This window comes from Labeo rohita, chromosome 21 (genome assembly GCF_022985175.1).
Source record: "Labeo rohita strain BAU-BD-2019 chromosome 21, IGBB_LRoh.1.0, whole genome shotgun sequence".
Taxonomy (NCBI): domain Eukaryota; kingdom Metazoa; phylum Chordata; class Actinopteri; order Cypriniformes; family Cyprinidae; genus Labeo; species Labeo rohita.
In genome coordinates, this window is record NC_066889.1 from 22,060,153 (window position 1) to 22,087,341 (window position 27,189).

Genomic DNA, 27,189 nt, shown 5'->3' on the forward strand with positions numbered 1-27,189 from the left:
TGCTTTTAAACTCCAAGCTGTCTGAGGCTCTTATATTTATGACTTGACCGTAAGGGCTTTGCTTTTATTCTTTAGGTCAGTCCTCCTGCAGCATCCCGTTTCAAATTAGTCTACTGACGGATTCTTCTACCCACTACAAACCATTATGGGAGAGTTATGAGAGAGGAGCAGACTTTACTACCAAGGCAGAACAACTAATTCGTCTGCCTTCAAATTATCTTTCCGTCACATTGTCTCTGGCACATTCTTTCCACACTTTTTTTGTGTCGTTCTCTCATGTTGTTCACTCTTGACCTCTCCAAGTGGTCCATCCAGCTCTGTATTTTAGAAAAGAGCTTGCACATTTTACCACAAGTGTTGTTTGTCTCTGAAGAAACGTTCCAACAAGCACGTGTAAATGATCGTCGGGGTCTTCACTGCAGGGCATGGGCATAGATGAAGGGGTTTCAGTTAAGATGCAGTTGTGGCTTTTGATGGATTTCTTGGAAAACAATACTAGTACTGTGTTATGGCTGCTGAGACGCCACAGAGAAGTTATTATCATATGCTGTAATTACTCACAGAATGCCAAACAATGCTTATTCAAATAGTTCTCTGACATTTGATCAATTATTCTCAGTATGCATTATGGTGATGACAGGGAATGAAACTGTGGTTTTGTACTTGGTGCTTTTATATTAGTTACTTTTAAATGACCAAAACCTTTTGACGACTAAGTGAAATTGGTTAACCCTGAAAATCTTTTACCTAATTTACTGGTCAAAAAAGCATTTTTAAATCTCTTTTAAAGGCTTTTAAATCTCTCATTATGCTGTATTATCACTAAATCTTGAATGCAACATTTTTGTCAACTTTTCTTTCAATTATCACAGGTTTTGTATTTCTTTTTAATTAAGATTGCCAATGTTTACTTAAAAACTGAGGTGCGGAAGTTAAATTAGGCTTATGATAACTCAATTCCAAAAGGAAATACAAAACCTGTGCTAATTGAAAGAAAACAAGTTGATATAAAGATTGAATCCAGTATTTGGTAATGATATGGGAACACCACAAGTGTAACAATGTGGGGAAAAAATTCTCAAAAAAAAAAAAAAAAGGGGAACACACTGAATGAGCAAAGTCAGTAAACTTTTCTTCAATGCTCCAATATGATTACATTAACTAGCATTGTTTTTTTTTTTTTAGGGTGAAATGATTTGGGGTTTATGGGCTTCTTCTTCTCCAAAATGAATCGCATTTTTGAGGCCCTAAACATGCTCAAACTTATGAAACTTTGCACACATGCCAAAAGTTGTGAAAATTTCCATCTGAAATGGGTTTCAGAAGTGGGTGTGGCAAAATGGCTCAATAGCGCCACCTAAAAAATTTCAACGAACTGCCTGCTCATTTTTTTTAATGAATGATAAGAGCTATAGTTTCAGAGCACCTTTTTTTATTCCAACCACACAATGCATACGGTCTGAATATTTTCTGTGAGGGCTGTGGGTGATGCATTCTCAGTCAAGCATTTTCCATAGGTTCAGGCCTATTTCTGTGGCCGTGCTTGGGAGAGCATGGACTAAGCCAAGGAGAACATTCCTCGAGGACACATCATGTCTACAAGCTGTACGACTGCCACATGGATGTGCAACAGAGTGGATAACAGGTTTTTCAATGTGTAGCCACATTAAACCCACTCCGACAAAATACAAACTTCGAATAAGCAAATTCCCTGGTGAAAAAAGACTGCATATGCTGGTAAGTAGGTTTTAATGCTGGGATGCTGGTTAGGTAGGTTTTGATGCTGGTTTAAGCTGGTCCTTTGCTGGTTTAAGCTGGTCCTTTGCTGGTTTATGCTGGTCCTTAGCTGGTTTATGCTGGTCCTTTGCCGGTTTTTGCTGGTCCTTGACCAGCATCATGACCAGCATAAACCAGCAAAGGACCAGCATAAACCAACTAAAGACCAGCTTAAACCAGCATTCGAAGTTGTATTTTGTCGGAGTGGGTTTAATGTGGCTACACATTGAAAACCCTGTTATCCACTCTGCTGCACATCCATGTGGCAGTCATACAGCTTGCAGACATGATGTGTCCTCGAGGAATGTTCTCCTTGGCTTAGTCCATGCTCTCCCAAGCACGGCCACAGAAATAGGCCTGAACCTATGGAAAGTGCTTGACTGAGAATGCATCACCCACAGCCCTCACAGAAAATATTCAGACAGTATGCATTGTGTGACCCCCAAATCAATCTCCCCTGTCATAAACACAGCTTTGAACATGAGCCGTGTTTTGAAACACGGACACCACGGTGCCCTCAGGATATGGCGGGAGTTTATGAGTGCACGCGTTTCAACTAAAAACGATTTCAGGCGTCTGGTTTATGTTTTTTTTGTGTGTGTGTTGTCATTTCTATGTCGTTTGAAACTGAGGGAAAATGCATCAGTCATTTTAGTGGAGTGAACTTGGGTAAGAACTGTTTAACCTTAACCTTTCCTGAAAGCGAGGAGTGTCTCCTTTGTTCTCTTTTCTCCTCTATGTTATGTTTTTTGATAAATGATACCATGTTGCCATGATGCTTCACAAGCAAATTTCTCCGACCTGCTCTCTAGATTATAATCTAAATGAGTGGAATATCCTTGTAGGATCTTTTATTCCAATGTAATTTAAGATGACAGCATCTCCACATCTGGACTGAAGTCATCTGAGCTTTGATGTGAGCGTTATGTCATATCCTCAGTATTTATGGATCCTTTTGTTAGTCTAAAGCAGGTCTTAACCTGAAAATCACTTCTTTTGTTTTCAGACTTTCAGCCAGCAGACTCAGTTTGTTGATATATCATTGTAAGGACAGGAAGTAAGCCAAATTCTCTCTGAATATCTGTAAAAATTTCCATTGGCTTATGTATGGGTTAATATTGTTGGCTAAGGGTTCAGAAACAATCATAGTGTTTTGAGAGGTGGATTTTAGTCTGTGTCACCAGATAGGGGTCTGCATATGTGTTTCCAGAATGACCGATACAGCTTGACTAATAGCCATGAATAATGTGACAACCACCATGAAATTGGCAGGAGTGCTATGTAGAATCTAGCTGTCTGTTTATAGCTGTTCTATTGGAGCAGAAAAAGAATGTGTTAAAGAATATGTTTATATTTAAATGTAATTTTATTATGAATTGCCGAAATTTCATATGAAAGAAACCAAAAAATCTGGTCAAAATTTGGAGCATGTTCACTTTGGAATGTGTTTACTATGAGACCAAGGGAGAGTAAGGGAAGAGGGGGATGTGTAATCCTGTTGGAACAATTACATGTTCCCGGAAAAAAGCTTGCAGTCCTGGTGCAGTGCTCGTTACACAGTGTGTAAATCAGCTGTGCTTCATGTGTATGTTCAGTCATCAGAATCCTCGCTTAACCTGTTGACTCACTCTCTTCCTTGTTAACAGTGTTGGCAGAAGCAGCCTATGTATAGTGTTGTTAGTTTGCCTGATGCCGGTGTCACCTCATGTAATTTTGCATGCTCATTTGTACGCTTACACTACCAGTCAAAAGTCTGTGTTTTGAATGTGTTTTAAAGAAGTCTCTTCTGCTCACCAAGCCTGCATTTATTTGATCCAAAGTACAGCAAAAACAGTACAATTTTGAAAGATTTTTCCTATTTAACTGTTTTGTATTTCAGTATATTTTAAAATGTAAAATTTCAGGACCATTACTCCAGTCTTCAGTGTCACATGATTCTTCAGAAATCATTCTAATATGCTGATTTGCTGTTCAGAAACATTATCATCATCAATATTTAAAACAATTGAGTACTTTTTTTTTTTTCAGGATTCTTTGAATAGAAAAATCCAAAGATCAGCATTTATCTGAAATAAAAAGCTTTTGTAACATTATACACTATACCATTCAAGCCAGTGTTTTTTTTTTTTTTTTTGGAAATTATAGAAATGAATACTTTTATTTAGCAAGGATGCTTTAAATTGATCAAAAGTGATGATAAAGACATTTATAATGTTACAAAAGATTTCTATTTCAGATAAATGCTGTTCTTCTGAACTTTCTATTCATCAAAAAAACCTAAAAAATTCTTCTCAGTTGTTTTCAACATAATAATAATAATAATAATAAATGTTTTTTGAGCAGCAAATCAGAATATTAGAATGATTTCTGAAGGATCATGTGACTGGAGTAATGATGCTAAAAATTCAGCTTTAAAATCACAGGAAAAAATTACATTTTAAAATATATTCAAATAGAAAACAGTTATTTTAAATAGTAAAAATATTTCAAAATTTTGGATCAAATTTGACTGGAAGTGTAGATTGCCTTTGTTATCTGACATTCGCTTAAATTTTGAAATACTATTAATTAAAATAATAGTTTAATGTAATCTTTCACAGATCTTAAAATAAATGTAATTATGTACATTATAAAGCTGTTATGCCTAAATTAACTTGCAACATTCAAAATGATTGATTTTAGTTTTTAGCATTTTTAATTTACTCAAAATAGTACAAATAATATATATAATCTAAATTTTATGTACATTATTTTTCACATTTTTTTGGTGTCAGTAAGATTTCTAAGAAATTAATAGTGTTATTGAGCAAGAATGCATTAAATTGATCAAAAGTGGAAAAGAGGAAAGTCATTTACAATGTTATAAAAGATTTATTTTTTTAAAAATGCTTTTGAACTTCCTATTCATTGAAGAATCTAGAAAATATGTATCATGTTTCCCAAAAATATGGGTAACACTTTGGTACAGGGAACAATTCTCACTATTAACTAGTTACTTATTATCATGCCTATTATTAACATTTTGACTGTTTATTAGTACTTATAAAGCACCTATTTTGCATGACCATATTCTACATCCCTAATCCTTCCCCATACCTGAACTTAACAACTACCATAGTAGCAATTAATAAGCAGCAAATTAGGAGTTTATTAAGGCAAAAGCCATAGTTAATGATTTGTTAATAGCGAGAACTGAACCTCAAAATAAAGTGTGACCAAAATATGAAGCAGCACAGCTGTTTTCGATGTTGATTATAAAAATGTTTCTAGAGATTAGTTCACTCCAGAATTAACATTTCCTAATCGCTTACTCACCCCCATGTCATTCAAGATGTTCATGTCTTTCTTTCGTCAGTTGAAAAAAAATTAAGGTTTTTGAGGAAAACAGGATTTTTCTCCATATAGTGGACTTCAATGGTGGCCAATGGATGGAAGGTCCAAATTGCAGTTTCAATGCAGCTTCAAAGGGCTCTACACAATCTCATGAATAAGGGTCTTATCTAGTGGATTGGTCATAAAAAAAGCTAGTGCAAGATGAGCATTTGTGGTTAAAAAGTATATAATTTTTTATTTTTTTAGAAAATGACCAATCGTTTTGCTACACACACTGGGATCATGTAGAGCCCTTTGAAGCTGCACTGAAACTGCAATTTAGACCTTCAAATCGTTGATCCCCATTAAAGTCCACTATATGGAGAAAAATTCTGGAACCTTTTCCTCAAAAACCTTAATTTCTTTTCGACTGATGAAAGAAAGACATGAACGTCTCGGATGACATGGGGGTAAATTATCAGAAAATTTTAATTCTGGAGTGAACTAATCCTTTAACAATGTTACTGTTTAACTATATTTTTGATCAAATACTGACCTCATACTTCAAGTTTTAAAATTTGCAATTTATTGTTTATCAACTGCAACACCATATTCTAGACATGAATGTCTTGTAAATGAAGTCTGCACTTCAATCTGAAACCAATGGTGATGGATCAGTTCCCTCAGAGTAAACTAGCTGCAGGTGTGTTTCAGACCTGCTCATTGCAAACTGTGCTTTCTGAGTACCTCTCTCTCTCTCTCTCTCTCTCTCTCTCTCTCTCTCTCTCTCTCTCTCTTGCATTTGATTAAATGCAGCATTCAGCAAGATTTATTTGTCTCATTTTGCACAATGCTGTGCACTAAAACACAAGCCTGGACCCGGAGGCATGAGATATGCCCACGCACATAAACATTAGCAAGCACACAGTATACTCTGTAAATTAAGTCATTCAGCGCCCACAGGAAATGAGCATGTTAAGGAGCGGACACAATGGTGGGCACTATGGGGGTATGACTGCACCTTTTAAGACCAGCTGACTTGTTATGACCCACTAAACATCTAATGAAAGGGCAGAACAAGTCTGTTTCTCCATACGGTGAACTGATTTCCTGAGTGACTGCTCGCACACAGACTTACCTCAGACTTGCTAAGACCTCAACAGAGCTAATGAATAATACAAAAAAAATGCACCTAGACAACAGAGCCTTTTGTTTACAGCCTCGGTTTTCATCTGTACCTGCTGCGATATTCAAAACAGATGTTTCTGGTATCCATTATGCAATCTAGGTTAGACCTAGTCCTCCTGTGACTTGCCCACCCTCCTGTCTCTTAGGAAAAAAGCTGAAGTTTTGTTGAAAATGTACTTAACCTGTTTTTCCTTTTGCTTTTAATTGTTTGGCAGAAGCAATAGACCTTCTTGATCATCTGTGGCAGGTGGCAAATAGTAGCAACGCATCAGTAACGCAGGAAAGTCAAAGATGTCCAGTCCTGCATGTAGGCCAATACTCCACCCTCTCTATACCACTACGGCAAGTGTTTGGACACAGGTATGCGCACTTATTGTCCACTGACATAAAAAGTTTTATTTTTTAATTTTATTATGTTTTTCAGTTTAGACTTTCCAGATTTGGTTTATATTTGTATCAAAAAATAATTTGTGTACAAATATAGTTTGCAAGAATAAGCTGAAAACCACTTTGTGATTTGATTCTTTTTTTTTTTTTTTTTTTTTAAATATGATGTTATTTCGTAAAGCCAATGTAGACATGTAATTGTGAACCTTTCTGTCTCATTTCTTTCTCAGCTTTAGTGATGAGTTTAGTTTGCTGTTGCATCTGCGTAGCTCCCAGTCTGAAGACCGCAGTTTGCTGACTTTCCTCTGTCCAGATGGACACATTCTCCTGCAGATTCGCATCAGTGCCTACACGTTTACCTTTATCAGCACCCAACAACGACACTATGAGTGAGTCTTCACTTCACTGACAGACAGGGAGAGTTTTTGGGAAACTCTTTACCTTTAATTTTATTTTTTAACTTTAATTTTTTGTTTATAATGTACTATTTTATTTTACTTTACTTTGTTTTACTTTATTATTTTTTTACTTTTTATTTAATTTTTATTTTTTTGCTTATCTTTTATCTTACTATCTTTATCTTACTTTATTTTATTGTATTTTATTTTTTTATTTTATTTTTCTTTATTTTATTTTTCTTTATTTTAATTGTTTACTTTGTTTTACTTTATTTTTCTTTATTTTATTTTACTTTATTTTGTTTTATTTTATTTTATTTTATTTTAATTTTTAATTGATTTTACTTTTTTTACTTTATTTCATTTCTTTTTACTTCATTTTATTTTACTTTATTTTATATTATATGACTTTCTTTTACTTCATTTTACTTTATTTAATTTAATTTTACTTTATTTTATTCTATTTTACTTCTTTATTTTATTTTTATTTATTTTATTTTAGTTATTCTGTTTTATTTTACTATATTTTATTTTGTTGTTTTATTTTATTTTTTTTATTGCAGACAGTCAAAGCATCCAAACAATTATTCACCAAATAAAAAACATATTTCCTGACAAGACAAGTTGGAAAGGAGACAAGTCTACGTAATTGCCAATGTTGAATTACTCTTAAACGGTGGTTAACAGGGAACCATCTGAAAACTCAATTACTTGGTGGTCGTCATTATTTTGTGGTTCACACTTTGGTCCCAAAGCTGTCATCTTGGCAGGGAAAAGATTAAATTAAAAGGCACATCTCAGTGAATCCTGTTATGTAACCACAGTCTGTTTATTCTCCTTCTCCTCTCTTATTTTCTGTTGCTTGCTTTTGAATGTCATTGACCTTCTTTGTTCCTCTTCCATGATGACAAAACCATCCTCATCATCTGCTCATTCTTCATGTCATGAAAGTATTAGTTTTGGCCAATGGTTAATTTTAAACACAAGCACAGACCCCACTGTGTTGAGGCGCTGTGTGATATATTAAACCAAGATTTCTGGATTTGGCTTAGACTTAAGCCAAGCCTTACAGTCGAGACGTGTAAATGAGGCATGGGATTTAACTCGAGGCCTCTCAAAACTAATATTTGGACCTGTCGCCTAATTACCCACCTGCAGGACAAAATAAATGGAAGTTTTACGCTCACATTTTACTTGTTTCTGATTCTCATTTGTTATGAGGTGACATAACAATGGCATAATGTTCTTACTGTGCTCTCATACGGGTTTCTGTTTAGTTTAAGCTTGCGTATACCAAAAAAGTCATTTGTCATTGTAAAGACAGGAAGCATTGTGACTATGAATGGTTTGCCAGGAAATTTAATGGTTTCTGCTTTTCTTTTGGGTCCTCCTGACTCTCTCTGTTTTCCGATAATTTAGCAAGCATGACCACCCTGTCAAGAAAACTAAACAAAGTAGTTTGTTTTTCAAAACCCGTCCTTTCGTTCCCAGGTTCCCCGTGGCAGTGCTGTCTGATGGGGGTTGGCACCGCATTGCGGTCAGCGTCTCCTCAGGCCGGTTGGCGTTGTATGTGGATTGCTCCATGGTTGAGAGCGTAGACTGGGCTTACAAGGACGGTTTGGGAATCTCCACTGATGGCCTGGTTATGGTGGGAGGAATCATTGAGGGTTTTGAGACACCTTTTGAGGTCAGTATGCAAACAGCATCTTGTTTTATGAGGTCCAAACACTTACTGTGTGATAAGAATAGTGTATCCTTCATCACATGACACATACTGTAAATGCATCTCCAAAAACGTTCCCAGTCGGCATGTAAAACCAAAGTCTCAGTTTATGGAGGATGAGGGTCTCTCAGTGTATAGGAGTTACTATACCCTAAGCTGAACATCTGCGTTTATACTCATCCAAGTCTCCAGATGGATTGGACATTCAGTTGCTGACAAGCGGATAGAGATTTTATATATTTTTTATGTGCAACTATCTGTTACAAACTGCCAGCACTGTTTCTTACATAAATAATGTCTGATGCAAAATTGAACAAGAGTATGATTTGTTGGTTTATAAAAACAGCATGCCATAACATGAAGCGCTCCATGTAGCACTCAGTTAAAGAATGAATTTAAAGGGGTCAACGGATGCAAAACTCATTTTTACATGCTGTTTCAACATAAATATGTGTTGACAGTGTGTGTACACATCCACCCTATAATGATAAAAACCCACCCAGTGGTATTTTTTAAATCTTTATAAGTAATATCCCCTTTTTTGACACAATCATCTTACCTTAGACCCACCCTAAATGAGCTGAGTGAGCTGTGTGTCCGACCGCCATTGTGTCGACTCCGGTGCAGGGGAAGACAAGAATGTCTCCGATTGTGCGACTGAGGTGTTGTGTTGTTGGATGTAATAATGAACATAGCAGTCATCATTTACTCCTGACATCTGAGCCGCTGAAGACGCAGAGGATTAATGTTTAATGCGTCTATGTTCTATAGTTTTTTGCATCTTTGCAAACCCGCTTTCTTAATAATATGCTAGTTAGCAAGTTTAGTGGCTAAATGCAGCTAAAGTAGACACTGTAGCTTGTCACCCCACAGAAGAGAGGGGCGGGGCAAGCAGAGCTCATTAACATTTAAAGGAGCCGTGCAATAGAACGGCTCGCTCTAAAAAGGGCTGATTTTGACAAGGTAAAAATTGTGTTTTTTACACTACCACTAGACATTTTACCAAAAGTATGTTATAGACTTCTCATTAAGACCCTAAAGAATAATATCAACTTGTGGAAAATGGGCACCTGATGACCCCTTTAATAAAGAATTGTAAAGTCAGTCTTTTCTCCATAGTGCAGGTATCGTAAATTTGAATTTCCAAATACTTTAATGCATTGTTCATACTGACAGACATTTTTATTTGTCACTTAAATGAATAGTTCACCCCAAAATGAAAATTTTGCTGAAAATTTACTCCAAGATCAATCCAAGATGTAGATGAGTTTTTCATAATTTGTAAATGGGTGCCACTGTTAAAAACATCAAAATGTTTGAAAATGATGCATGAGACTTTTCTGGCCGAAAATGATTAGGTAATCTATGATAAAGCTCCCTCCAGTGAAAAAGTCCCCTGCTGTCCTTTCACATCAAAATGAATTTATATCACATATTTGTTTATAACTGTTTTGGCTTGTAAATGGTTCTTGATCTGTGCATATTTCTCTCCTGATTTAGACAAGATGACTTTTTCACTGGAGACAATATTATAGAACTAGAATCTTAGGACTAGTATTTTAGCTGTAAACAATGGTATGATGTTAAAAAATGTCTTGATGATGGATTTGTTTATTACAAACACAAAGCTTTTCACTTCACAAGATGTTATTTAATGGACTGGAATCGTATGGGTTTCTTGTGGATTATTGTGATGGTTTAATCAGCTCTTTGGACTCTTATTCTATTAACTTTAGAGGATCATTTGAAAGTGATTTAATGCTAAATGTCTCCAAATCTGTTCTGATGAAGAAACAAACTCACCTACATTTTGGATGGTCTGAAGGTGAGTAAATTTTCAGCAAATTTTCATTTTTGGGTGAGCTACTTTAATTTTTCGTTCATGTATACAGAGTAAAGGAGCCATTTCTAACCTAAACACATGATTGTTGACGTTTTAACATTTTGGTGTTATATGCCATCTTAGGTGCCATTTTAACCTGTTTGGCATATAAATGATCAGTTTAAATTAGTGACACTAAATGTAAAATGTTTGTAGCTGGGGTGTGTACATGGCCATAGATTATAGATTATAACAACAGACCCACATCAGGTTGGGGGTAAAAAAAATACATTTTGAAAGATTGTTTTGGCTTTGTAAAGTGGATTTCAAATTAAATCCCTGTGTTATGTTGAAGGACAGGCATTTAATGCGTGTAGGAGTATAGTTTAGACAGCTGTGCAAAAGTTAAATGCCCTTTTTTAGTTGCGTTATACAGAAAAAGTTAATACAGCATGAAGTCTAGGCTGAGTCTCAGAGAATTACATCATAGAGTGCAAACATCCCATTTATAGACTCATACACTGAGCTCAGTCATGTGGTGACATGAGTAGGATTTGCATTTTACCGGCTTCTATGGCAATACTTTATAATTAAAACAAACATCATTGTATTATAAGATGTTTAAAAGATTACCGGACTGTCATTTAGACTTCAAGCATTGACATACCAAAATGAACTGTTTGTAAAAGAGCGTATGCTTGCGTGTGTGTGTGCTTGTGTGTCTGTAAGTAGGCATGCATGCATGCACTGTGTGACCATCTGGGTTTGTACACATGCATCTGTATAGGTGTAACTGTTTCATTTGCCTCGTTTCTTTAGGGTGATCTGATGCAAGTGGCATTTCTGATGGGAGAACCAGATGCAGCTCGAGATCAGTGTGCTTTTTTCCAACCCCAGTGTGGCGGAACCGGACACAAACCACCTCGCTCTCCTCGCATACACACTGAAGAGGTGAGCAAGCCGTACTGTACAGGGAATGTCATGCAACCTACCCACACTTACGTCTTCTGAGTTAGACTAGTTTCTACCAAGTGACATATGAATTCACTATGACTTAAAGGATTAGTTCACTTCCAGAATAAAGATTTCCTGATAATTTACTTACCCCCATGGCATCCAAGATGTTCATGTCTTACTTTCTTTAGTTGACTTAAATGGGGATCAGTGGATTGACGGTCCAAATTGCAGTTTCAATGCAGCTTCCTTGGGCTCTACACGATCCCCCGCGAGGAATAAGGGTCTTGTCTAGTAAAACGACTGTCCATTTTCTAAAAAAAAAAAAATCATGTACTTTTTTTAACACAAATGCTCGTCTTGCACTAGCTTGACCTCACACATTACGTAATCACGTTGGAAAATGACGTGGGGGGAATACTGATGCTGTGTTTACAAAGCGAACGTGCAAAGAAAGTCAAACACCCTTTACAAAACAAGGTAAAATAGCAGTGTCGGATGATTTTGAAGTTGGAGGAGAAAATAAGATGGAGTTTTCCGCCCTACCCTACCTTTTTGAACCAAAGTACTCAGACGAGAAACTAACCGCACATGACCTTTCAAACATGACTATGTTGTAGAGCAAGAGCAAGATGAGCATTTGTGGTTAAAAAGTATATAATTTTTTCTTTTTTTTAGTAAATGACCAATCGATTCACTAGATAAGATGCTTATTCCTTGGCTGGGTTCGTGTAGAGCCCTTTGAAGCTGCATTGAAACTGCAGTTTGGACCTTGAACCTGTTGGCCACCATTGAAGTTCATTATGTGGAGAAAAATCCTAGAATGTTTTTCTCAAAAAACTTCTTATTTCTTTTCAACTGAAGAAAGAAAGATATGAACATCTTGAATGACATGGGGTGATTAAATTATCAGGAAATTTTCATTTTGTAAGTTAACTAATCCTTTAAACAATGGAAGATATAAAAACAGAATATTTATATTATTGTGTATAGATATATTGTGTGCTGTACATTTCTTTATTTCAATATACATCTTTCAAGAGTTCTACATGTATCATCTTTTCCCTTTCCTGTCCAGGAGCTTCTGCTGTCCTCAAATGACTTGGAGGACTTATTAGAGACAGTGGAGGGCAGTGACGCTATCCATGCAAAACTGACTGTAAGTAGCAATACTGTGCTGCTGTGCCACTAAGTTACTTCTCACACTGTATGTAGTAAAATTCATAATTCACCCAAAAATGAAAATGCTCTTACTCACCTTCATGCAATTCCAAACCCATATGTTACCCTGGACCCTGGACCCTGGATTTTTTAGAGATACGCAATATATATTTATACTGAATAAATAAATAAGATGCATAAATAAGCTTTCCATTGATGTATGGTTTGTTAGGATAGGACGATATTTGGCCGAGATACAACTATTTTAAAATCTGGAATCTGAGGCTGCAAAAAAAACAAAATATTGAGAAAATCACCTTTAAAGTTGATGAAGCATTGCTAAATGAAGTTCTTAGCAATGCATATTACTAATCAAAAATTATATTTTGATATATTTATGGTAGGAAATTTACAAAATATCTTCATAGAACATGATCTTTACTTAATATCCCCCTAATTTTCTGGCATAAAAGAAAAATCTATAATTTTGAACCATACAATGTATTTTTGGCTATTGCTGCACATATATCAGTTCTACTTAAGACTGGTTTTGTGGTCCAGGGTCACATATGACCTTGTGTAAAACACACAAGAAGACATATTGCAGAGTTTTCTGTATCACAAAAAAGATTTTTTAAAAATGATGAAGAAGCACCTTAATCTATCTCTTTATTCTCTTCAGAAGACTGTGTAGAAAAAAAGAATACAGCAGACAAGTCTTATGGACAACATTTATGTTGCTTTTTGCTTATTTTGGAAGCTATAAGAGTATGAGTAAATGATGACAGAATTTTTGTAACTCAATACATATCTGTTAAATTAACATAAATTTATTTTTAACCAGTTGTTTTTACAAGAAGTGATGAAGAGCATTATGTTTTGAGAATCATATTTTGGTTGCATGTTTGATGTGGATTCAACTGCTCAAAATTGTGGCCTCAAGCATAACACGTGAACTGTCAATTTAAATTACCACTCAACATATTTTAAACCTCATTAGAAGCCATATTTGTATTTGCACACCTTTCCTGACAGTCTGATGGTAATTTAATGACTAATCTGCGGTTTTTATATCTACAAAATCAAAAGACATTGCTGATGAGAACAAATGACACTCTCGCAGTCTTGCAGCATACTGTGAACTTGTAATCACATATCAAACCCAAGCAGGCTTTCCAAATTTCTTTTGTCTCTTCTAAAGCCAAATAAAGATGGTGTGTGGTGTTGCTGAGCTATAGCAGCCTCTTCAGTCCATGTGCGTTTGGCAGCTGTGAGCTGTTTGGCCAAAAGATTCATGGTCATTGTGGGCTGTGACTCAATCTTAGAAACTGCAGATATGAATATTGATGGACTCCATATTCCATTCTATTCAAAACCAAATGTTTCTTTTGGTGAGAGTGTCAATCACCTGGACTCCATTATCTTGTGTCAAAAAGGTGGTGGATTTCAAAGACTAAAGAGCACCAGATTGTTTTTTAAATAACCTGCTTTATTTCTCCAGTTTCGGTCTCTCTTGTGGCATAACCTCTTGACTGTAAACCTTTTTGTTGTGGTGTTTCGCTTTGATGCCTCCACCATTTTGCCAGTTTCCTGGACTCATGCTCCCCGTGGAACGGATTAATAAGAAACTTATGGCTTTCTTTGATCTTTTTAACCCAACAGGAGGTCAGAGGTCAAAGGTAATTGCTAATTTAGCTTGTCATATATTTTTTGTGTCACAGATTTGAGGCCAGAGTCATGAATGTTGAATATGTGTACCTGCATGTATGCATATTTTTGGGTCAGGTGATCAAATGAGAGACTCATGTATATGCATGTACTTTTTTATTCCAGTTTAACTATATAAGCAGTATGGATGACATTTACATGTTAATGTCATACTGTAGTAGATGTTTGCTTGACCCTATAGGCAATTGTCCGTGTGTGGTTGTCAGAGTTCATAATGAATTTGTGTTTTTTTATTTGTTTTGGGTTGTTCTGCTCAGTCTGCAGAGGCAGTATATATGGTAGTGTTAGTGTGTATAGAAATAGCTGTTCTTCCCGTGGGTTTCATTTGGCAGATGTGGGCACTGTAATTGATTTACTCTGCACTAAAATTAGGTTTGAGTTGGATGGAGAACTCCTCCTGGGAAGTGTCAGAATTACTCAGACAGGCTGTGAAGTATTCAACATCTTGAGACGTGCCTTTGAACTCACTCTCTCTGTGAGTGTAAAGTAACAAATGTAAGATCTATGTGAACGCCTTATTTGTTTATGGACAAAAGTGTACACATGCATGAGACATTTCCAAATATCCTTAAAGTAAACACTTTGGAAATGTGCTGTTTATACAAGATCTTTGTTTAAAAAGAACATGAGCTGCTAATTTTTTTTTTTTTTTTTTTTTTTTTTTACTGATTTCAGGGATGAAGGTAAAAGGCTGAGTGCATTTTGTCAGTTCTATCATCTGTCATTTTCTAAGCAAAAGGTTATTATGAGTGGTTTTTGAGAAGGCAGGGATTTGAATTTACTAATTTATTGATAGTGATAAACAGTACACTGCTGTTCAAAAGTTTTATGGAGCAAGAATGCATTAAAACTGACAGTAAAGAAATTTGTTAGATGAGATTTCTATTTCAAATAAACGCTTTTCTTTTGAATTTTCAGTTCAGCGAAGAATCCTGAAAAAAAAAGTTTTTACAAAAATATTAACTAGCACATTTGTTAGATCATTAGATCAAATAAGTGCAGCCTTGCTACTTGAACAACATGAACAACAAATTTACTAACCTTGAACCATTTTAATAATCTTGTAGGTTTCTGTTTTTCTTTCCTTCCAAGCGTCTTGCCTCACTTTTTGATGTGCAAGACTTTACAGAGATGTTTAGACACTGACGTACATGCACAGTTCCCTTGCAACCTAGTATAAAAAAATTACTTAAGATGATGAGCCTTTGAACACATCTGTCATCTTAGTTATAATTGAAGCAATGAGTTGTTTTCTTGTCTCTTTTCTTTATGCAGCTTGCAGTGCATTTCATGTCTCAAGCTTTAAAAAAACATCCCTCTCAGCAAATTACAACAATGCACTGATGCATTGAACTGAGAAGCGTCTCTTTCAGACATGTCAGATTCAGAATGAACCAAATGAGCTCATAGTAACATTGGAGTGTGTCAAGGATTTTACTGATAGGATGAAAAGTAATTTACTTTCTATATCCAATAGCGGAAATATATTTATCACTCGATTGTGTGACAGTTTTATAAAAGGCCTTGTTAAGGTTTAAATAAATAGCATTGTATTAAAACTTTTGCAGCCTAGAAATGTGAATGTTCTGAAAAGTTTTTACAAGCTGAATCATAGGTTTTGGTCAAGACAACTGCTGAGAGTTGCATCCATAAACCAATCTGTTTGTACTATCCAGATTGATCTGTTTCCCTGCAGCAGCTGTCAGTTGTTTAATACAACAAATATAAATGTGTTTGTAATTAAGTAAATCTCTATTTATACATGTGCAAAATATTGTGTCCCATTTGGAACAAGAGTAACAACACCATGTGATTATGTGACATTCTGCCCTTTTTTGAGCTCAGCTGTGCAATCTGTTAAGGCATTTTTCCCGTTTTGGTGTGTAGGATGGTTTGCTGAAAACTCCATAATTATATGTCGTTGTGCAGGAGTCTATATCACGCCTGCTCTCCTCCTTACTGTCTCTCTAACCTCGGGCAGTCACAGACTGTTGCCGGTGCCCTCTGCTCGAGCTCCACTGACTGTAATTATCTGTTCTGAGACAGTAATTTAGTACCGTCCATCCCCAAACCCACAATAAATCACACGCAGTGAATGCAAAGTGACTTTACCATGAAACATTTACCAGAATTATAACTCTTTCCCATTATGATGGATGGATGGATGGATGGATAGAAAGGTGGATGGATGGATGGATGGATGGATAGAAAGGTGAAAGGATAGATAGATAGATAGATAGATAGATAGATAGATTAATAAATTGATGGATGGATGGATGGATGGATGGATGGATGGATGATGATAGATAGATAGATGGATGGATAGATGATGGATAGATAGATGGATGGATAGATGGATAGACGGATGAATGAATGTATAGAGATGGACAGAGATGGATGGATGGATGGATAGATGAATAGACGGATGAAGATAGATAGATGGATAGATGGATGGATAGATAGATGGATAGATAGATGGATAGATAGATAGATAGATAGATGGATAGACGGATGAAGATGGATGGATGGATGGATAGATAGATGGATGGATGGATAGATAGATGGATAGACGGATGGATGAATGTATAGAGATGGACAGAGATGGATGGATGGATGTATAGATGAATAGACGGATGATGATAGATAGATAGATGGATAGATGGATGGATAGATAGATAGACGGACGGATGGACGGATGGATGTATAGATGGATGGATGGATGTATAGACGAATAGACGGATGATGGATAGATAGGTGAATGGATGGGTAGAAAGGTGGATGAATGGATGGATGGATAGATGGACGGATGTATAGATGCATAGATATGGAAAGATAGATGATGGATGGACGTACGGATGGATGGATGTATAGATGAATGGATAGATGGACAGATGGATGGATGGATGTACAGATGAATAGACGAAAGATAGATAGATAGAACGAGAGAACAATAGATAGAATGATAGATAGAACGATAGATAGATAGATAGATAGATAGATAGATAGATAGACAGACAGCCTTGTCAACACTCATCAGGCTCCTACAGATCCAGAACTGACTGGAATTTTCTGGAAGCAATTATCTGTTATTTGGGAAGGACTCTTGTGACAGATCCACGGATTGTCTCCATAAGGACTCTCCACTTTAGGGTGTGTGGATGGCCTCTCTTTGATTTAGGATCTTCTCTTTGATTCTGAATACTACAAGTGTTTTTTTTCTTCTTTGCTTGCACATAATTCACATCAGCAGGATCTTAGAAAGCTGTCAAGAAACTCTGTGACTGGTGATTTCTGTCAGATGATGCTAAAAATGTGTCTGCATGTGGACAGTGTTTGAATTTCCCATTAGTCCGTTTTTATGCATAACTCATATAAACCGCTTTGTTTCTATCAATTAATTCTGATCCACCTAGGCATGCATGTAAGTACATGTATCTGGACACTACAAGCTCACAAAGACAAGATCACATGCCGCACTCAGTTCGCCCCAAAGCAAGACAGCCAAACAGGTGTCTCATTGTGTGAAGTCGATGATATGTGTGTGTCTGCATGTAATCTGCATGTATGTGGGTGGATTGAGGGATTGAGAGTTTGAGGGTGTGCTAGTGTGTTTTGCACGTATTTGACTACACTTGACTGTGAGTTTCACTGCATTTTTGTTGCAGGTGATGTATGTGTGAGTGAATGTGTGTGTATGTGTGCCACCATGAGGATCTGGATGTGTTTGCTAGGATGGTTTCTGTTGGATTTAATGAGATGTGGAGTGCAAGGTCAGAGGAATCACATTCCGAAGGTATGGCTTAATTCTGGCAGCCGTTGCAAAATGTGTTTGTTTGGGAAAATTGTTCTTACAAATCATGCATCCACTTCTTCTATCTAGTAACGACAAGTGGGTTTGGTGGTGCACGCTAATCCAATAGTTATGAAACTCCGCTTTGATTAGAATTTTTAGTATGTGTATAAATATTCGTGCTGAAAAAAAGTCATGTGCGTGTAATCAAGTGTTAGTCCGTCTCTCCTGAAAGCTGACTGTGGTTTGGCTGCAGATGTGAGAGGTTACAGTGGTTTCGGTTTATATGAGGGAAATAGTTTTCACTGAGCTGGTTCGACCCAGATTACCACAAACGCTGGGTTCATGTCCAGTGTCAGGGTGCAGATTTTAACTACATTTGACATTTATTGGTTTTGCAGTATTTTATAATTTGTAGTTGATTTCTTTGCACTCTCATTTTTCTTTTTGTGATGCTTGTTTTAGTATACTGAATTAGATATACTGGATTTTTTTTTTTATATATTATTAAAATGCATAGAGCTAAATTGAATTCCCAGCTTGACATTGTGTTTAAAAACCCTCAGTGGCTGAAAAACAAAGCTTTGGCTACAGTTTTTTACGAAAGACCAAAATAACATAATGGATGAGACTGAGAATTAATACAGCTATTTCTGCAGATGTGATTTTCTTACTTAATTTTGCTTTTAAGCCTAACAGTCTTTATTAAATTTGTTTAGTTTCCAATTCCCACTTTCTCTAGAAAATCTAGGACATCGCTGTATTTAAATCAGTCTAAGTGCAAGATACAGCTGGTTTGTCGTTGCCCATATAAATACCTGTGTCTCAGTGATAGATTTACAGATAGTCGCTGTCTTTCATCAGTCAAATCAGCTTTTTTTGTACTGACTTATTGTATGTGCTCAAACACTTTTTTTGCATGCAGTATTTACAGACTAAGGCATTTAAATGCAAATTTGTACCTTTCAGGACTAAGGTATGATAATAGGCAAGTTTTTTTTATTTTTTGCCCAAGCTTACAGTACATTTTATTATTGGTGGTGGTTAGCTGGCATGTAGACGCGTGTGTAAATAATGTCTCTGTGAAGCCTAAAGGCATAACCTTTTCATTTTTTTAGGAAACTTTTACCTCTTCCACAGATCTGTCATCTGGTCCTTTTCACTGATCTGTCTAAACTGTGTTCAGTCTTTTTGTAACAGACTTTAAACAGCAGAGTTGTACATCATGTGCATATCACAACGGCAAATCTGGGAACGTTCATTCTTAATCGTTGATCTGGATTATATCATAATAGTCATACTCGTATATAGATCTTTGCCCAATCTTGTCACAATCGCTTCTGTATTTTCCCCACTTGTCAAGATGATCAATGTGAATGGGGATTTCCTGTGTAAATGTCACCACCACGTTTTTTGGTTGTTGGTCTGTATGATATTCTCTTCCCTAGATACAGTATGGATCACTCCGTCAATGTAAATCTATGAATTTTTTATGTTTTCGAAATTCAGAAACCTCTTGTGACTAATTAAGGACAAAGCCTTGCAGCAGTGATGTTGCAGATGTTTTCATGGTGGTCCTTGTCACATGAAGCCCCCTGGTGGTCATATGGTGTTATAGCTGGAGCTGTGAAGGAAGCTGCTACTGGGTGACTGGGCACTTAATGTGAGTCAGTGTGTTCAGACCTTCTTTGGCAGGCTATTAGAGGGATATCAGACTAACAGCAGGAAGATAAGCTGGACGACAGCCCTTCGTAGCCAGGTGGAGATCAAGTGTCGGTTTATCAGGCCATGGCCCCACAAAGAGCCATTGTTAATGATAGTATTAGGGCAGGGAGTCTGATTTTGCCCGGTATTCTTTGTATAAAGGCTTTTGCAGACTACAGTCTAAAGACTATTATTGATATTATATATTATTATAATATGTGACCCTGGACCACAAAACCAGTCATAAGTAGCATGGGTATATTTGTAGCAATAGCCAAAAAGTCATTGTATGGGGTTAAAATGCTAGATTTTTCTTTTATGCCAAAAATTATTAGGATATTAAGTAAATATCATGTTCCATGAAGATACTTTAAAGGCGATTTCCCAATATTTAGATTTTTTTGTACTCTCAGATTGCAGACTTTCTAATAGTTGTATCTCGGCCAAAGTTACATCAGTGGAAAGCTTATTCAGTTTTTTAGATGATGTATAAATCTCAAAAAAACAAAAAAAATAGACCCATATGACTGGTTTTGTGGGATAGGGTCACATATTATGTACTATTTATTATAATATAGTCAATATAGTTATTATATTTGTTTATTTTTTTATTATAATGTTATTTATTTTTATTCATTTATTAATTTTTTACTGGAAGTCATGAAATTGACCAACCCGGCAACACAAAGCAGTATAGTTATAATTATGCAAAATAGCTTCATATTAGTGCTGTCAGTTGATTAAAAAAAACCCTAATTAATCACACATTTTTTCTGAAATTAATCGTGATTAATCACAATTCCACTTAACAGGTTTTTAAATATAATTTTATATTGCAATAATTTAACATTCAATCTTTAAATTAATGTCTTTTTTTCTCTTATTCTTTTTGTCTTGTTCATTGAGTAATATGCATTGCTAAGAACTTAATTTTGGCAACTTTAAAGGTGGTTTTCTCAATATTTTGATTTTTTTGCACCCTCATTGCAGATTTTCAAATAGTTGTAACCTGGCCAAACTTACATCAACAGAACGCTTATTTATTCAGTTTTCAGATGATGTGCAAATCTCAATGTAAATCTCAAATCTCAACCTGGCAAAGCAGTATAGTTAATTTATAATTGTGCAAAATAGCTTCATACTAAAAAATTTATGAATTAATTGCACATTCTTCGGAAATTATTTGCAATTAATCACAATCTCAACTAACAAGTTTTTAAATTTAATTTTATATTGCAAAAAATTTACATCCGATCTTCAAATTATTGTATTTTTTTTTCTTTTCTCTTACTCTTTTTTTTCTTTTGTTCATTGATTAACAAACGTCAGCAGCTGGGTTATTACAGTAAGTTATTTGGCTGCTGTTACTTTAAGAGCTGCCGCTGCTGAACGTGACGCAGATCTGACACGAATGCTTGTAGTTTAAATCGCACTTTATTATAAAATGAGACTGGCTACAGCGCGCACCGCAAAGCGTGCATGCTACAAGTAAGGTATAACAGCTGACAGGACAGGTAAATTTGTTTTCACTGACATGTGGCCTGACAACATCTCATCTGACCACAGTTCACTGTTGTTCTATTGAAGCTCCTCGTCAACTGTACCTTTCCCGCAGTCGTTTGACTAGTGTAGTGCCTGGTGCTGAAGTGAAGTTGGAGTGCGCGTCTGAAAAGCCTCCCGTTTTACAAAAAATAGCCAGAAGCATCAATTGTGAGTGGAGTGGCCAACCTTAGCCCCGCCCCTGCGTTAAATATTTTTAACACTGTTAAACTGAAAAAATGAATCACCTGTGCTAACGCACTAATTTTGACAGCACTACTTCATGTAAAACTCCACTTGGAAACCTTGCAGATGCCACCAGGAGAACTGAAGCATTTGTATTGTCCTACACAAGTCACATTACTGAAACACCTGGCTTAGACTTCATGCAAATAAAGCAGCTAGACAGAATCACAGTGGATTTTAAGGAGACACATGTTTCAATTTTGTATGATGTCATTTTGATATACAGCAACAATCCTCTGCCTTTGACACTATGATGTGGGTGTTTTATCACAGGGAAAAGGCTGTTTTTCATTTCCCTTCTCATCATTCAAAACCAAGCCAGATCATATGGAATCCAGACCACTGTTCTTTGTCATTTCTTTACTCTTTTTATTATTTTTTTTGTCTCTTTCTTGAGACCTTGTCTCACATTGTAGCTCTATTGTGTGCATGAGGCATTGGCATGTTTGCATATCGTCTGCGTGAGTGTTTTGTGTCACTCTGTTTTGAGTTTTTAACTACCAGTGTGATGTAGACTTGTTAAGGATGCCGTGTTTGGAGTGGTACAGATGTGTGAGCCATGCATGTAAATCATGCACATCTGATCTTCACATGATGTCAGATCTCATTGCTAATTGCTACAAGATGCTCAGTAGTTTAAATTATTGTTGTTTATCTGCCTGGAATTGTTGCAATCTCGTATTTACCTTAACATCTGTTAGCAGCAGTAATTTCACAACTGTATGCAAAAACGAAGATTACAGCTTTAATCAAGTTGCATAAACATTTTCACGGTAAATTAGACATTATGATGAAGTAATTACGTCTTCATTAAACATCAAATGAATAACAAACAGAATTGAATAATAGCTTACGCTCAATTCTTGGTACACATGAAGTAATTTCTTTTATGTTCATAGAGTCTTAAAAGACGTGGGATTATACGTGGTGACGGTACTCTGCCTACTGGATCCAAACGTCCTGGCCTTGTGGCGCGAGGTGATGTTTTTGAGGTGGATGAGGATACAGACCTGGTAGACCAAAACATCTTATCTAAAAATGGTGGTAAACCTTCCAAAACTTTCCCAACTGACACTACAGGCAGCCGTGACGGAAAACCAGAATCCACATCCAAACGTCTAGATGAAAACATCACCACTGACAAGCACAAACCTGGCAAACCTTCCCCAAAGAAACCAGCGGATACTACAATTATCAACTTGGATGTACGGGTACCGGAGAAACCTACCGGAAGTACTGTACCTGGTAGAGAAATTCAACTGGAAATCAGTTCTGAGGATCGAGAATCCAACTTGTTAAAAGAGGATTTGGGGGCCACCACACAGGCTCCTGTGAGAACAACTTCTTCGAAGGACATCTCAAAAGGAAGAAACATCCAGACATTCAAAACTCCAGATATGAGCCCAGTTACCGTTATACTAACAGGAAGGCATGGAGATCTTGTGCGTGGCTCTGATGGGAATATGTATCGCATTCAAAGAGGACCCATGGGGTCGGTGGGGCCCCGAGGTGAGCCTGTGAGTATAACTTAAATATATATCAATGTTGTTATTGTTGAAGTAAAAGTTCACTTCCAGAACCAAAATTTACAGATAATTTACTCACCCCATTGTCATCCAAGATGTTCATGTATTTCTTTCTTCAGTCGTGAAGAAATTATGTTTCTTGAAGAAAACATTTCGTTTTTTTCTCTAAACTCTGACCCTGCTACAAAATAACTAAAACTAAAATTCAAATCTAAAAGTAAAATTGAATTTAAAAGATTAATAAATACTATAGTGGTATATAAATTATACTAAATAACACCAGTTTATATATTGCAGAAAGTGTTGGTCTCAAATCACATTTAGTTAACACAAAATCATTATTTGAAACCAGAAAAGAAATGGACACATTGGCTGAAATCAATTGCTGTAACAGATACATCACACACAATATAAGTCAAACAGCATGCGCAGATCTTACACAATAAATAGAATAAGAAACGTCTGTCACAATCTGCAAAAGCAGTCTGATGCAAAAAGCACAAGAGGAAAAAATTAAAGAAGGGAATTATCAGGCCTTTGATGTTGTATATGTACATTTCAGCTGTTCCAAGCTGCACAACATACTGCATATGTTACCATGTCTCACTTCTTGCTTTAGCATGATTCATATGGCTCTCTATAATTGGCTGTAGGAGGAACGACCCATCTGCATCACCCAATTGAAATGCTACATTCACCTGGCTTTGCACATGATCAGGTCTAACAGAAGTGAACCCAGATGTGGTGCCATCTGGAGGCTTCTGGCTGAGCTCCAGTGGCCCAGGCACTGTAAAAGGCCTCCATTAGTTCATGAAGCGTTGATTTATACCAGTTGGCTGAAAACATTAAGGAGACAGTGCCTCTGCCTGGGAGCAAAATGCAGTAGAGATGCAGTAATTAATATTCCTCTTTTTTTCACATCTCTGTTACTACCATACCCTGCATTTCTGACTTGGTGGGGGTCAAGCGTTTAGTCATATGGTGAATAAAGGACCTAATTTTATTATTCCAGGGAGTTAAAGCCTGTTTTCTTTGAAACTAAGCATTCAAGTGTGTTTATATACCACTGAAGTCTAAAATATTGTACTGTGATGCAGTGTTGTTATTGTTAACCAAAACAGAAATGATTAAAAATGGTTTCTGTTAACTGAAATAAAGCTGAAATAAAACAAAACATGTGACCCTGGACCACAAAACTAGTCATAAAGGTCCATTTAAAAAAAAAAAAAAAATTAATAACAAACTGTATGGTTTGGTAGGATATAACCATATTTGGCTGAGAATCTGAGGGTGCAAAAAAAAATTCAAAATATTGACAAAATTGTTTTTAAGAATTGTCCAAATTAAGATCTTAGACGTGCATATTACTAAACAAAAAATAAATTTTGATATATTTATGGTAGGAAATTTACAAAATATCTTCATGGAACTTCATGGAACTACTTAATGTTCTAATGATATTTGGCATAAAAGAAAAATCGATAATTTTGACCCATACAATGTATTTTTGGCTATTGCTAAAAATATACCCGTGCTACTTAAGACTGGTTTTGTGGTCCAGGGTCACATATAAATATAAGATTAAAAGCTTAAACTTAAAAAAGTAGAAATGGTAACTAGTTAAGCTTAAATAGTTAAATTTGAAGTTAAGCTTGAAGTACTGGAATTACTAAACAGAACAGCAAAAGCACAACAAAATTACTAATACTTAAACTAAAATGAAAACTGGAAATATACTGTAAGATTAACTACTACTAAACTATATAAATTCTGGTCCAGTAGCAATGGTCCAGTATTTAATTTTAATTTAATTTAATTTAATTTAATTTATAGAATTGCTAGATTGCAAGTGGCTAATTGTTGAGTGCCATGTAGTGATGAATATTTTTATTCTGTGTGAATAATTTAGTTGCAACTTGCAAACCAGGATTCTAAAAGAAGTCAGCATTAAAAATAGTTTTATGATGGTTAAAAGGTTAAGTTTAGGTTTAACAACGTGCTCATATTACCGTGTTCAGAGTGCCACTAAAGTTAATGTGTTTTATTAGTACGTCTGACCTTTGAACTCTGAATGGTTGTTTTGTTTGATCAGATCAAGACAACTAGGAAAACTGTTTGTTATTGCTTATTTACATCTTTTTATGTGCTATAAACCCTTAGTGTTAACTTTGTTAAACAAGCTCACTAGCCATTAAAAATGAAAGCCGTATGTTTTATTTTGGTCATGCTCTGTGGCTTTGTATGATTAATATTTTTACTCTGCTTCTTCTAGGGATGTGCTGGAAGTGATGGCTATCCAGGACCCAAAGGTGATAAGGTATGATAATCAGCATGTTTACTAATGAGAAATAGACTATTTGAACCTCTCAGAGTGTCACGGTGAGTGAACGTAAGCTGAGGTTAAAGTGCTTCACCACTGAAGTTCATGGAAAGTTCATATGCCTGTGGTCATAACCGACTGACCCCTTGTGTCCTTTTATGACCTTTGTCACTTCAAATGACTGCTCTCATATGTTCACTTTTCAAACAGAAATCCAAATGCCAACAGGGAAGCTTGCAAAGACATGCTGTCAGTCTGACATCCTATACTGTGCTCTTTAGTATTTTTCGGCTTCGTTTTCTACCTCTTTGTATTATTGACTTTAAAATCGTCAGTCATCAGAGTCCTGCTCACCCTAAATTTTTGAATGGCTTTGTGTGTTGTAAGCACTGGTATTTACATCTGGAAACAAAAATGTATTTATAACTTTAGAGGTGAAAGTCATGATCATTTATGCAATATTTATCAATTATCTGGATGTGTTTAAACTGATTTGATGTGTTATGTACAGTGCTGTTTTACAACATGCCTGTTTATACAATGCAGATGTGTGGTGGAATTTTGTTTTTCATCCTAACAGTTGAGCTTTCATCAGATTTTAGATTTGAGATTGTAAGCATATGACAGTGTGAAGGTTTTTTGTGTGTGTGATGCAGTCTTTCTTATCATTGTTTTGTTGTTTAGGGTGCCATTGGGCTTAGGGGCCGTCCAGGTCGCCGTGGCGTCCCAGGACCTCCTGGGCCACCTGGGCTGCCCACGTTCTACCTGTGGAGAAACACACCTGAGGAATGGGCTGCATTTCAAGTAAGTTTTTCCGCATTGTCCAGGTTTTCCTGACTGAATGCTCCATCCCTGTCTGTGGTCTCCCCGTCTGCAAAATTAAACTTCATCCCTCATCCCTTTAAAGTGGCTGTCAGCGCACAGCTGTATCTTGTGTAATAGCTCAGATGAGCACCACAGCCGTGATTGAATAAAGATGCCCTCAGAGCAAAAAGAGAGAGAAAGGAAGGAATTCTCTCTTGTTGCTGTAATGGGGTATTTGTTTCCTACAGCCTTTGAACCATCCCGCACTGTACATCCAGCAATCCAGCTGAGGGTAGCGACCTAGTGCTGCAAGAGGTCATAAGTTGTTCCTGTATCTGAAGGGGTGATATCCCCTTTGCTCAAACCCAGAACAAGGTCACCACAACACAATCAATCAGTCTCACCCTTCATGTCAGTTTCCAGCTCGGTATCTCCATACGCATCTGCTCTGATAACCGAAACCTCTGTCGAGCATGGTCTAATTAAAAACAGCCTGTGACCTCGTAACTCATTTTGGGATATGTGTCCTGTGAGCAACATGCTGCCTTTGTGAACGCCTTTGTAGTTTACAGAGCAGCTTTTAAGTCTAGAGTCTGCTTGGATGAGAATAGATCATTAAAGCTTTAGTAAGACCAGAATAGCACGGTTATGGCTTTTGCCTTCATTAGAATGACTTCTCCGAATAACGAAGAGCAAAGCTTCAAGAATATGCTAGGACTGACAAAAATACATATTTTGAATATAGACTAATTGTTTGGTTGTCTGAATGATTAACCAATGAATCGGCACGAGGAAGCTCAGTATAATTAGG

The 27,189-nt window shown here is 36.3% G+C and overlaps 1 protein-coding gene across 1 annotated transcript in view; it reads left to right on the plus strand.

Annotated features, from left to right (window-relative positions):
• The window catches only part of si:ch211-196i2.1 (collagen alpha-1(I) chain), a 69,895-nt gene that overhangs the window by 18,001 nt on the left and 24,705 nt on the right, over positions 1-27,189 (plus strand). Inside the window, 8 exon segments of the mRNA XM_051093535.1 lie at positions 6,492-6,636; positions 6,894-7,052; positions 8,553-8,748; positions 11,426-11,557; positions 12,639-12,719; positions 22,628-23,245; positions 25,527-25,571; positions 26,259-26,378. Of these exon segments, the coding sequence (XP_050949492.1) occupies positions 6,492-6,636; positions 6,894-7,052; positions 8,553-8,748; positions 11,426-11,557; positions 12,639-12,719; positions 22,628-23,245; positions 25,527-25,571; positions 26,259-26,378 (1,496 nt within the window).